General features: G+C 42.7%; 1 protein-coding gene across 2 annotated transcripts; it reads left to right on the forward strand.

Annotated features, from left to right (window-relative positions):
* The first annotated feature begins 922 nt into the window (after window positions 1-922).
* Window positions 923-5,847, forward strand: LOC129855000 (tripartite motif-containing protein 16-like). Of its 2 annotated transcripts, XR_008759409.1 has the most exons (7): window positions 923-1,587; window positions 2,007-2,102; window positions 2,297-2,530; window positions 2,623-2,782; window positions 2,908-2,967; window positions 3,204-5,393; window positions 5,472-5,847. XR_008759409.1 is itself a non-coding variant. In XM_055922231.1 (6 exons), exons 1-6 carry the CDS (start codon window positions 991-993, stop codon window positions 3,713-3,715), a joined length of 1,659 nt encoding a protein of 552 aa, XP_055778206.1. In that variant the 5' UTR covers window positions 923-990; the 3' UTR covers window positions 3,716-5,847. The 2 variants fall into 2 exon arrangements, 1 of the variants encoding a protein (XP_055778206.1); XM_055922231.1 differs by having other exon boundaries at window positions 3,204-5,847.
* Window positions 5,848-14,270: the final 8,423 nt, after the last annotated feature.

Here is a 14,270-nt window from a genome sequence, read left to right on the forward strand (position 1 = left end):
ACAAAGTGTTATGTTTGGGGCAAATACAACACATTACTGAGTACCATTCTCCATATTTTCAATCAAAGTGGTGGCTGCATCATGTTATGGGTATGCTTGTAATCGTTAAGGACTGGGGAGTTTTTCAGGATAAAACACGAACGGAATGGAGCTTAGCACAAGCAAAATCCTAGAGGAAAACCTGATTCATTCTGCTTTCTACCAGACACTGGGAGATGAATTTACCTTTAAGCAAGTCAATAACCCTTAACACAAGGCCAAATCTACACTGAAATTGTTTACCAAGAAGGCAGTGAATGTTCCTGAGTGGCCGAGTTACAGTTTTGACTTAAATGTGCTTGAAAATATATGACCTGAAAAAGGGTTGTCTAGCAATGATCAACAAACATATGGACAGAACTTGAAGAATTCTGAAAAGAATAATGGGCAAATATTGCACAATCCAGGAAAGCTCTTAGTCACTTACCCAGAAAGACTCACAGCTGTAATCGCTGCCAAAGGGGATTCTAACATGTATTGACTCAGGGGGTTGAGTACTTATCTAATCAAGATATATTCATTTTTAATTTTTCATGTATTTTTATATTTTATTTTTTACAAATGTTAGAATTTTTCTTCCACTTTGACATTACAGAATATCTTGTGTAGATAATTGACAAACAATGACAATTAGTCCCATTTGAATCACATTTTGTCAATACTTTCTAAAGGGACTGTACTTCATTTATTCTAACAACTCATATTTGAGAAAGTTCATTTTTTAATTTATTCCATATTAAACTTGAGGCCATCACCTGGAACAAAACTATTTGTCTCTCTTGGTTGCATGCCATTCTCTCTCTCCCTCTAATCCCTCCCTCTCTCCTTCTAACCACACCCCTCTGGCAGAACCAGGAAGTCCATCCTCCTCCCACAAACTCTCTTCTGAGAAAACGAAACTTATCTGAGTCTCGTTGTCAACAGTCTGTGTGAGAGTGAACAACCGTCCAAATGGCTCAGCAGGGAGTTCAGCTGGACCCGGACCAGTTCTGTTGTTCTGTCTGTCTGGATGTACTGAAGGAACCAATCACCATCCCCTGTGGACACAGTTACTGTAGGAGCTGTATTGAGGGCTGCTGGGATCAGGATGTTCTGAAAGGGGTCTATAGCTGTCCTCAGTGCAGAGAGACCTTCACTCCAAGGCCTAATCTGAGGAAAAATAACATGTTGACTGAGGTGGTGGAGAAACTGAAGAAGACAGGACTCCAGGCTGCTCTCCCTCCTGCTCTGTGCTATGCTGGACCTGGAGATGTGGTGTGTGATGTCTGCACTGGGACCAGAAAGCAGAAAGCCCTCATGTCCTGTCTGTCGTGTCTGGCCTCTTACTGTGAGACTCACCTCCAACCTCACTATGAATCTCCTGCTTTCAAGAAGCACAAGCTGGTCAAAGCCACCACACAACTACAGGAGAAGATCTGCTCTCATCATGACAAACTTCTGGAGGTTTACTGTCGGACCGATCAGCAGTGTATCTGTCTGCTGTGTACAATGGATGAACATCAAGGCCATGATACAGTGTCAGCTGCAGCAGAGAGGACTGAGAAACAGGTAAGACCAGAACAACTTGTTGGTGACTGTCTGATAAACAAAGAAGTAAAGATACAGTAGAAACTAAGGCTGTTTGAATATGAGAGAATTAAAATGAAATCGATCCTCAGCATAATAAATATTAACACAAACACTGAGTATATAGATATGTTAACCCAGGTTCTCCAAATGGTCATCCATTGTACACTGATAACAGATACACTATCACCGAGTCCAAAGTTCACTCTCATTCCCTTGATACATTCAGGCCTATTGTAAAACTGTTATCATTCACATAGCAACATACTAATACTATATTGCAAAGGGACTTCCTTAAGATTTTAGACAATCCTCTCCATGGGCCCTATGTCACAATACTATACGGTTGATCTACTGGACAAATAAAGCTTGATAGCTCATTGAAGAGTGATTCTCCACAGAGGCAGCTGGGGATGAGTCAGCAGAAGGTCCAGCAGAGATCCCAGGAGAGACAGAAGGAGCTGAAGGAGCTCCAACAGGCTGTGGATTCTCTCAAGGTGAGTATTGTTGACCAGAGGAGACACACCATTTCACTTCTCTCCTCCAGTCAACAAGAGGTAGAGGGGCCCCTCTCCAATCCCCCTGAGCCCCACTCTGGGAAACAGGCTGCTTGGGCTCCCAGTTAGAAATATAATAGACTGTTTAAAATGGAGCCTTCTCTTTCTCTGTATCTCTGTATCTGTCTTAACAGCACTCTGCACAGGCAGCAGTGGAGGACAGTGAGAGGATTTTTACTCAGCTGAACCGCTCCATTGAGAGAAGGCGCTCTGAGGTGAAGGAGCTGATCAGAGCCCAAGAGAAGACTCAAGTGAGTCAAGCTGAAGGACTCCTGGAGCAACTGAAGCAGGAGATAGCTGAGCTGAGGAAGAGAAGCACTGAGCTGGAGCAGCTGTCACACACAGAGGATCACATCCATTTCCTCCAGGTAACTAAACTGCCTTGTGATATGAAAATGAACTTATTATGAAACTTTTCAATCATTCTGTTCTGTCTGTCCCTCTGTCGCTCTCTCTCCAGAGTTATCAGTCTATCTCCAGTATCAGTGTATCTTCAGACTTACCCAGCATCGTTGTCCGTCCTCTTCAGTACTTTGGAGATGTGAGTAAGACTGTGTCTGAACTAAGAGAGAAAATAGAAGACTTCCTTAAAGGAGAATGGACCAAGATCTCCACTACAGGTGTGTTGAAAATAATAAGAACATCAACTTAACACCATTGAAAGTTCCCTACTAGTCATATACATGTGGAATATGGTATGATGATAACATTCCCTCTCTCTGTCAATGTGTTTGTGTGTCTGTAGTGAATATAGTGGATGTTGTACTGCCTCCAGAGCCCAAGACCAGAGACCAGTTGTTACAATGTGAGTCTCTTTATTCTGAAGTAACTAACAGTCTCTTTTTACTGACACTCCTAACAATCCCTCTAGAAATATATAGCAATAGTAGATCTAACCAAAGACTGGGTATCTATCTGACTCTTCATATTTCTCTGATTTGATCTCTGCTGTGCTCTAATCAAAGACAGGGTAGATACAGTATCTGACTTAACTTATTGTTCTAACTCCCCTTATTGGTCTCTGCTCTGCTCTTCTCCCAGATTCCTGTCAGCTCACACTGGACCCAAACACAGCAAACACTAACCTCTCTCTGTCTGAAGGGAACAGAAAGGTGACACGTTCACGCCAAGCCCAACCATATCCTCGCCATCCAGAGAGATTCACAAAGGACTTGATGATTCTATGTAGAGAGGGTCTGTCTGGATGCTGTTACTGGGAGGTGGAGTGGAGTGGGCGTTGTGTTATTATAGCAGTCTCATATAAAGACATCAGCAGAACACAGAGAGGTAATATATTTGGACACAGTAACAAGTCCTGGAGTTTAAAGTGCTTTAGTGGTGGTTATTCTTTCAGACACAATAATGTTGAGAGTAAAGTATCAGGCCCTCAGTCCTCCAGAGTAGGAGTGTACCTGGATCACAAGGCAGGTACTCTGTCCTTCTACAGTGTCTCTGACACAATGACCCTCCTCCATAGAGTCCAGACCACATTCACTCAGCCCCTCTATCCTGGGTTTTGTCTCTCTGGTACTGCTGAGCTGGTTAAACTGTAGTAGGGTCCACATAGATACTAGTCATGTTGGTGTAGTCTATAGCTGAGCTGGATAAACTGTAGTAGGGTCCACATAGATACTAGTCATGCTGGTGTAGTCTATAGCTGAGCTGGTTAAACTGTAGTAGGGTCCACATAGATACTAGTCATGCTGGTGTAGTCTGTAGCTGAGCTGGTTAAACTGTAGTAGGGTCCACATAGATACTAGTCATGCTGGTGTAGTCTATAGCTGAGCTGGTTAAACTGCAGTTGGGTCCACATAGATACTAGTCATGCTGGTGTAGTCTATATCTGAGCTGGTTAAACTGTAGTAGGGTCCACATAGATACTAGTCATGCTGGTGTAGTCTATAGCTGAGCTGGTTAAACTGTAGTAGGGTCCACATAGATACTAGTCATGCTGGTGTAGACTATAGCTGAGCTGGTTAAACTGTAGTAGGGTCCACATAGATACTAGTCATGCTGGTGGTGATGGTCCCCAGATATAATGCTCTGTTTTTCTTTACAGTTTCTGACTGATTTGATCTTCAGAGTTGATTTAAAATGTAATTTACTTATTTTTATCAAATGCAATGATGTATTGTGTTGATGTATATTGGTTGTCACTCAGAACCATTGATATGTTTTCTCAATTGGTTCTCTGTCTCTATGTAATTTTCCTCAGTGGCATGGAACAGATAGTATTACTAACTAACTAACTAACTAACTAACTAACTAACTAACTAACTAACTAACTAACTAACTGACTAACTAACTAACTAACTAACTAACTAACTAACTAACTAAACTGTATGGAAGAGGTAGTATCACTAACTAACTAAACGCTATGGAAGAGGTAGTATCACTAACTAACTAAACTATATGTAACAGGTAGTATCACTAACTAAACTATATGGAAGAGGTAGTATCACTAACTAAACTATATGGAACAGGTATTATCACTGACTAACTAAACTATATGGAACAGGTAGTATCACTAACTAAACTATATGGAACAGGTAGTATCACTAACTAAACTATATGGAACAGGTAGTATCACTAACTAAACTATATGGAATGGGTACTATCACTTACTAACTAACTAAACTATATGGAACAGGTAGTATCACTTAAAACTAACTAAACTATATGGAACAGGTACTATCACTTACTAACTAACTAAACTATATGGAACAGGTAGTATCACTAACTAAACTATATGGAACAGGTACTATCACTAACTAACTATATGGAACAGGTATTATCACTTACTAACTAACTAAACTATATGGAACAGGTAGTATCACTAACTAAACTATATGGAACAGGTAGTATCACTAACTAAACTATATGGAACAGGTAGTATCACTAACTAAACTATATGGAACAGGTAGTATCACTAACTAAACTATATGGAACAGGTAGTATCACTAACTAAACTATATGGAACAGGTAGTATCACTAACTAAACTATATGGAACAGGTAGTATCACTAACTAAACTATATGGAATGGGTATTATCACTTACTAACTAACTAAACTATATGGAACAGGTACTATCACTTACTAACTAACTAAACTATATGGAACAGGTACTATCACTTACTAACTAACTAAACTATATGGAACAGGTAGTATCACTAACTAACTAACTAAACTATATGGAACAGGTAGTATCACTAACTAAACTATATGGAACAGGTAGTATCACTAACTAACTAACTAAACTATATGGAACAGGTACTATCACTTACTAACTAACTAAACTATATGGAACAGGTAGTATCACTAACTAAACTATATGGAACAGGTAGTATCACTAACTAAACTATATGGAATGGGTACTATCACTTACTAACTAACTAAACTATATGGAACAGGTAGTATCACTAACTAAACTATATGGAACATACATAGATTAATCCTAGTACTAGACTTAAAAGCATTTTCAATGGAGATTCTCAAAGGAGATGTCTAGGAAACCAACCTTAATAAAGTTGACATCTTTTATTCTCCCATACTGCTCAGTCAATTGGAGATTGATGGTCTTTTTAATCCACTATCCAGAGTCAGGAACAGATGAAGTTAGGTCTGCTACTGTTCAGTGATTTAAATATGATTTATGGTGATGGGAAATAAAAAATACAACACTAAACTTCATCTAGTAATAGTTTTCTTTGTTATTTTTTCCAATGTGTGTCTTTAACTTTTAAATGGATTGTGTTGAATCTGGCTTGTAGTGTGGATGATATAATATAGCCAGGAGAAGAGGAAGAGAGAGGAGGAGAGAAGAACATAAAATAGAAGACAGATGAGATAAAGATAGACTACTGACACTGTCCCAAAATGACACCCTGTTCCCTACGTAGTGCACTAGGCTACATCTGACCAGATCAAAAGTAGTGCACTACATAGGGAATAGGGTGTAGATTAGAATATTAGAATACGATACTGTAATGTTAGTGGTTTCCTCATTAGAATATTAGAATGTCACATTGTAATGTTAGCAGTTGACTCATTACAATATTAGAATATCATACTATAATGTTAGTGGTTGACTCATTAGAATATTATAATATCATACATTAGAATATCATACTGTAATGTTAGTGGTTGCCTCATTAGAATATTATAATATCATACATTAGAATATCATACTGTAATGTTAGTGGTTGCCTCTTTAGAATGTTAGAATATCATAGTATAATGTTAATGGTTGACTCATTACAATATTAGAATATCATACATTAGAATATCATACTGTAGCGTAAGTGGTTGCCTCAGAATATCATATTGTAATGTTTGTGACTGCCTCATTAGAAAATTGGAATATCATATTGTAACATTAGTGGTTGACTCATTAGAATATCATATTGTCATAATGTCATTGACACAATGAATCAACTATTTCCAGTAATCTATGTACCAGTATTCCATTTAGATAAATAGATGACACAACAATCTCCCATATCATGTCCATTTAGACTAATAGACAGTACATAACACACTCCCACATCATAACTATTGTGGTAAACAGTGGGGTGTTGGGTTGAGCGTGCAGAGATTGACACAGAGACGGGGTAGACCTCCTGGGATACCACACCATGTAGACTAATAGACAGTACATAACACACTCCCACATCATATCCATGTAGACTAATAGACAGTACATAACACACTCCCACATCATATCCATGTAGACTAAAAGACAGTACATACCACACTCCCACATCATATCCATGTAGACTAATAGACAGTACATAACACACTCCCACATCATATCCATGTAGACTAATAGACAGTACATAACACACTCCCACATCATATCCATGTAGACTAATAGACAGTACATAACACACTCCCACATCATATCCATGTAGACTAATAGACAGTACATACCACACTCCCACATCATATCCATGTAGACTAATAGACAGTACATAACACACTCCCACATCATATCCATGTAGACTAATAGACAGTACATAATACACTCCCACATCATATCCATGTAGACTATTAGACAGTACATAATACACTCCCACATCATATCATCATATTATCATCACCCAGTGCCTGGGCTTGCCTCCGCTGTACCCGTGCCCCACCATACCCTGGTCTGCACATTATGCCCAGAATCTATTCTACCACGCCCATAAATCTGCTCCTTTTATTCCTTGTCCCCAACGCTCTAGGCGACCAGTTTTGATAGCCTTTAGCCGCACCCTCATCCTACTACTCCTCTGTTCCTCGGGTGATGTGGAGGTAAACCCAGGCCCTGCATGTCCCCAGTCACCCTCATTTGTTGCCTTCTGTGATCGAAAAAGCCTTGGCCTCATGCATGTCAACATCAGAAGCCTCCTCCCTAAGTTTGCCTTACTCACCGCTTTAGCACACTCTGCCAACCCTGATGTCCTTGCCGTGTCCGAATCCTGGCTTAGGAAGGCCACCAAAAATTCTGAGATTTCCATACCCAACTATAACACTTTCCGTCAAGATAGAACTGCCAAAGGGGGAGGAGTTGCAATCTACTGCAGAGATAGCCTGCAAAGTTCTGTCATACTTTCCAGGTCTATGCCCAAACAGTTCGAACTTCTAATTTTAAAAATTAATCTCTCCAGAAATAAGTCTCTCACTGTTGCCGCCTGCTACCGACCCCCCTCAGCTCCCAGCTGTGCCCTGGACACCATCTGTGAATTGATCGCTCCCCATCTAGCTTCAGAGTTTGTTCTGTTAGGTGACCTAAACTGGGATATGCTTAACACCCCGGCAGTCCTACAATCTAAGCTTGATGCCCTCAATCTCACACAAATCATCAAGGAACCCACCAGGTACAACCCTAAATCCGTAAACATGGGCACCCTAATAGACATTATCCTGACCAACTTGCCCTCCAAATGCACCTCTGCTGTCTTCAATCAAGATCTCAGCGATCACTGCCTCATTGCCTGTATCCGCCACGGGTCCGCGGTCAAACGACCACCCCTCATCACTGTCAAACGCTCCCTAAAACACTTCTGCGAGCAGGCCTTTCTAATCGACCTGGCCCGGGTACCCTGGAAGGATATTGACCTCATCCCGTCAGTTGAGGATGCCTGGTCATTCTTTAAAAGTTACTTCCTCACCATATTAGACAAGCACACTCTGTTCAAAAAATGCAGAACCAAGAACAGATATAGCCCTTGGTTCACTCCAGACCTGACTGCCCTCGACCAGCACAAAAACATCCTGTGGCGAACTGCAATAGCATCGAAGAGCCCCCGCGATATGCAACTGTTCAGGGAAGTCAGGAACCAATACACGCAGTCAGTCAGGAAAGCAAAGGCCAGCTTTTTCAAGCAGAAATTTGCATCCTGTAGCTCTAACTCCAAAAAGTTCTGGGATACTGTAAAGTCCATGGAAAACAAGAGCACCTCCTCCCAGCTGCCCACTGCACTGAGGCTAGGTAACACGGTCACCACTGATAAGTCCGTGATAATCGAAAACTTCAACAAACATTTCTCAATGGCTGGCCATGCCTTCCTCCTGGCGACTCCAACCTTGGCCAACAGCCCCGCCCCCCCCGCTGCTACTCGCCCAAGCCTCCCCAGCTTCTTCTTTACCCATATCCAGATAGCAGATGTTCTGATAGAGCTGGAAAACCTGGACCCATACAAATCAGCTGGGCTTGACAATCTGGACCCCCTATTTCTGAAACTGTCCGCCGCCATTGTCGCACCCCCTATTACCAGCCTGTTCAACCTCTCCTTCGTATCATCTGAGATCCCCAAGGATTGGAAAGCTGCCGCGGTCATCCCCCTCTTCAAAGGGGGAGACACCCTGGACCCAAACTGTTACAGACCTATATCCATCCTGCCCTGCCTATCTAAGGTCTTTCGAAAGCCAAGTCAACAAACAGATCACTGACCATCTCGAATCCCACCGTACCTTCTCCGCTGTGCAATCCGGTTTCCGAGCCGGTCACGGGTGCACCTCAGCCACGCTCAAGGTACTAAACGATGTCATAACCGCCATCGATAAAAGACATTACTGTGCAGCCGTCTTCATCGACCTGGCCAAGGCTTTCGACTCTGTCAATCACCATATTCTTATCGGCAGACTCAGTAGCCTCGGTTTTTCTAATGACTGCCTTGCCTGGTTCACCAACTACTTTGCAGACAGAGTTCAGTGTGTCAAATCGGAGGGCATGTTGTCCGGTCCTCTGGCAGTCTCTATGGGGGTACCACAAGGTTCAATTCTCGGGCCGACTCTTTTCTCTGTATACATCAATGATGTTGCTCTTGCTGCGGGCGATTCCCTGATCCACCTCTACGCAGACGACACCATTCTGTATATTTCCGGCCCTTCCTTGGACACTGTGCTATCTAACCTCCAAACGAGCTTCAATGCCATACAACACTCCTTCCGTGGCCTCCAACTGCTCTTAAACGCTAGTAAAACCAAATGCATGCTTTTCAACCGTTCGCTGCCTGCACCCCACGCCCGACTAGCATCACCACCCTGGACGATTCCGACCTAGAATATGTGGACATCTATAAGTACCTAGGTGTCTGGCTAGACTGCAAACTCTCCTTCCAGACTCATATCAAAAATCTCCAATCCAAAATCAAATCTAGAGTCGGCTTTCTATTCCGCAACAAAGCCTCCTTCACTCACGCCGCCAAACTTACCCTAGTAAAACTGACTATCCTACCGATCCTCAACTTCGGCGATGTCATCTACAAAATAGCTTCCAATACTCTACTCAGCAAACTGGATGCAGTTTATCACAGTGCCATCCGTTTTGTTACTAAAGCACCTTATACGACCCACCACTGCGACCTGTATGCCCTAGTCGGCTGGCCCTCGCTACATGTTCGTCGTCAGACCCACTGGCTCCAGGTCATCTACAAGGCTATGCTAGGTAAAGTGCCGCCTTATCTCAGTTCACTGGTCACGATGGCTACACCCACCCGTAGCACGCGCTCCAGCAGGTGTATCTCACTGATCATCCCTAAAGCCAAAACCTCATTTGGACGCCTTTCCTTCCAGTTCTCTGCTGCCTGCGACTGGAACGAATTGCAAAAATCTCTGAAGTTGGAGACTTTTATCTCCCTCAACAACTTTAAAAATCTGCTATCCGAGCAGCTAACCGATCGCTGCAGCTGTACATAGTCCATCTGTAAACTACCCACCCAATTTACCTACCTCACCCCCCATACTGCTTTTATTTATTTATTTTTCTGCTCTTTTGCACACCAGTATCTCTTCTTGCACATGATCATCTGATGATTTATCACTCCAGTGTTAATCTGCTAAATTGTAATTATTCGATTTATTGCCTACCTCATGCCTTTTGCACACATTGTATATAGATTCTCTTTTTTTTCTACCATGTTATTGACTTGTTTATTGTTTACTCCATGTGTAACTCTGTGTTGTTGTCTGTTCACACTGCTATGCTTTATCTTGGCCAGGTCGCAGTTGCAAATGAGAGCTTGTTCTCAACTAGCCTACCTGGTTAAATAAAGGTGAAATAAAAAACTAAAAAAATAAATATCCATGTAGACTAATAGACAATACATAACACACTCAATGCTGTCACCTGTCTCAATGCTGTCATCTGTCTCAATACTGTCATCTGTCTCAATACTGTCACCTGTCTCAATACTGTCACCTGTCTCAGTACTGTCATCTGTCTCAATACTGTCATCTGTCTCAATAGTGTCACCTGTCTCAATACTGTCACCTGTCTCAATACTGTCACCTGTCTCAATACTGTCACCTGTCTCAATACTGTCATCTGTCTCAATACTGTCATCTGTCTCAATAGTGTCACTCAATAGTGTCACATACTGTCACTTACTGTCATTGATACTTTGTTCAGGTCACCACAAGGGGTCAAGGAAATTCTCAAATTTGTTTCACTGAAAATCTTGAACACAATATTTAAAGAACTAAAATGGCTTACTGATCTCCTTTGCCTCATCTGCAATGACTATATTTATATCGATATATGAGATAATCTCATACTGTACCTGTAAGATATCCACCAGAACACCAGAGTGTTTATGGTCATCAACATGGCCAAGAAGAAGTAACGCTACAGATTCCCTTCATGCAGTGTGTTTGGGTACAAGTTACCTGTAGTTGGACAGGAGAACAGATTCCCTTCATGCAGTGTGTTTGGGTACCAGTTACCTGTAGTTGGACAGGAGAACAGATTCCCTTCATGCAGTGTGTTTGGGTACCAGTTACCTGTAGTTGGACAAGAGAACAGATTCCCTTCATGCAGTGTGTTTGGGTACCAGTTACCTGTAGTTGGACAAGAGAACAGATTCCCTTCATGCAGTGTTTGGGTACCAGTTACCTGTAGTTGGACAGGATAACAGATTCCCTTCATGCAGTGTGCTTGGGTACCAGTTACCTGTAGTTGGACAGGAGAACAGATTCCCTTCATGCAGTGTGTTAAGGTACCAGTTACCTGTAGTTGGACAGGAGAACAGATTCCCTTCATGCAGTGTGTTTGGGTACCAGTTACCTGTAGTTGGACAGGAGAACAGATTCCCTTCATGCAGTGTGTTTGGGTACCAGTTACCTGTAGTTGGACAGAGAACAGAGTCCCTTCATGCAGTGTGTTTGGGTACCAGTTACCTGTAGTTGGACAGGAGAACAGGTTCCCTTCATGCAGTGTGTTTGGGTACCAGTTACCTGTAGTTGGACAGGAGAACAGATTCCCTTCATGCAGTGTGTTTGGGTACCAGTTACCTGTAGTTGGACAGGAGAACAGATTCCCTTCATGCAGTGTGTTTGGGTACCAGTTACCTGTAGTTGGACAGAGAACAGATTCCCTTCATGCAGTGTGTTTAGGTACCAGTTACCTGTAGTTGGACAGGAGAACAGATTCCCTTCATGCAGTGTGTTTGGGTACCAGTTACCTGTAGTTGGACAGGAGAACAGATTCCCTTCATGCAGTGTGTTTAGGTACCAGTTACCTGTAGTTGGACAGGAGAACAGATTCCCTTCATTCAGTGTGTTTAGGTACCAGTTACCTGTAGTTGGACAGGAGAACAGATTCCCTTCATGCAGTGTGTTTGGGTACCAGTTACCTGTAGTTGGACAGGAGAACAGACTCCCTTCATGCAGTGTGTTTGGGTACCAGTTACCTGTAGTTGGACAGGAGAACAGATTCCCTTCATGCAGTGTGTTTGGGTACCAGTTACCTGTAGTTGGACAGGAGAACAGATTCCCTTCATGCAGTGTGTTTGGGTACCAGTTACCTGTAGTTGGACAGGAGAACCGATTCCCTTCATGCAGTGTGTTTGGGTACCAGTTACCTGTAGTTGGACAGGATAACAGATTCCCTTCATGCAGTGTGTTTGGGTACCAGTTACCTGTAGTTGGACAGGAGAACAGATTCCCTTCATGCAGTGTGTTTGGGTACCAGTTACCTGTAGTTGGACAGAGAACAGATTCCCTTCATGCAGTGTGTTTTGGTACCAGTTACCTGTAGTTGGACAGGAGAACAGATTCCCTTCATGCAGTGTGTTAAGGTACCAGTTACCTGTAGTTGGACAGGAGAACAGATTCCCTTCATGCAGTGTGTTTGGGTACCAGTTACCTGTAGTTGGACAGGAGAACAGAGTCTCTTCATGCAGTGTGTTTGGGTACAAGTTACCTGTAGTTGGACAGGAGAACAGATTCCCTTCATGCAGTGTGTTAAGGTACCAGTTACCTGTAGTTGGACAGGAGAACAGATTCCCTTCATGCAGTGTGTTTGGGTACCAGTTACCTGTAGTTGGACAGGAGAACAGATTCCCTTCATGCAGTGTGTTTGGGTACCAGTTACCTGTAGTTGGACAGGAGAACAGATTCCCTTCATGCAGTGTGTTTGGGTACCAGTTACCTGTAGTTGGACAGGAGAACAGAGTCCCTTCATGCAGTGTGTTTGGGTACCAGTTACCTGTAGTTGGACAGAGAACAGAGTCCCTTCATGCAGTGTGTTTGGGTACCAGTTACCTGTAGTTGGACAGGAGAACAGATTCCCTTCATGCAGTGTTTGGGTACCAGTTACCTGTAGTTGGACAGGATAACAGATTCCCTTCATGCAGTGTGTTTGGGTACCAGTTACCTGTAGTTGGACAGGAGAACAGATTCCCTTCATGCAGTGTGTTTGGGTACCAGTTACCTGTAGTTGGACAGGAGAACAGATTCCCTTCATGCAGTGTGTTTGGGTACCAGTTACCTGTAGTTGGACAGGAGAACAGTGCTATAAGTGGCCATAGGACTGAATCACCATAATGCAGACAGACCCCCATCAACCATTCCAACATGAATGTATGTTCCTCTTGAGTTTCTATGGTTACGATGATGCATCTGTTAGTGAAGCCTTTACCTCCAGAGAGTAGGTAGACCAGCTGGATGATGAGGGCTCCCAGGAAACAGCCCCCTCCGTAGGACAGGGTGAGGAAGTGCAGGGAGATGCTTCTGATACGACTGGGTGTCAGGTGGAAGGAGATCACAGAGCCTGGAACAGAGAAGAGAGGAATGCTGGGAACAGAATGAATCATTAATTTGGTTCAAACGTCCCTTTAGTATCATTAAAGGTGAAGACTGTTATTTTATCAAATCAATTCTCTGTAATTATTATTACGTGACTAAACTAATCATGTAAATGTAATTAATAGAAGAATGATAGAAAGTGTAAGCAGAGGGAGCTGTAGACAGGAGGAGAAATGGAAGTGAATGAGGGTGAAGTATCAGAGGTGGTAGGTGTGGTGAAGTTCTCGGAGCCTGAGGCTTCCACTGAGGGTCAGGATAAAGATGAGTCTGTGACAGTAGGAGTGAAGTTTTTGAAAAAAGTGTACTCTTGCCTTTGGCTGATCCATTTGTGGTTTCAGGGTGCGTGAGAACAGAGTTGGCTGGTGTGGAATCGGTGAGGGTAACCAGAAGTGGTCTTGTGATAATTGTTTGTGTTTCTGCTGGTCAGAGGGAGCAGGCACTCCGTGTTAAATTAATGGGGGCAAGAGATGTGAATTGTTTTGCTCTCAAGAAAAGGGTGCCATTAAAATGATTGATTGCTGCGGTACTGTTAGTGGT

This window comes from Salvelinus fontinalis, chromosome 5, assembly GCF_029448725.1.
Source record: "Salvelinus fontinalis isolate EN_2023a chromosome 5, ASM2944872v1, whole genome shotgun sequence".
Taxonomy (NCBI): Eukaryota; Metazoa; Chordata; class Actinopteri; order Salmoniformes; family Salmonidae; genus Salvelinus; species Salvelinus fontinalis.

Excerpts from the sequence above, each read along its gene's own strand:
- LOC129855000 (XM_055922231.1), top strand. The coding sequence starts at position 991 with ATGGCTCAGCAGGGAGTTCAGCTGGACCCGGACCAGTTCTGTTGTTCT. Across the intron at positions 2,103-2,296 it reads AGGCTGTGGATTCTCTCAAG|CACTCTGCACAGGCAGCAGT; the intron begins GTGAGTATTGTT and ends CTGTCTTAACAG. Across the intron at positions 2,783-2,907 it reads GACCAAGATCTCCACTACAG|TGAATATAGTGGATGTTGTA; the intron begins GTGTGTTGAAAA and ends GTGTGTCTGTAG.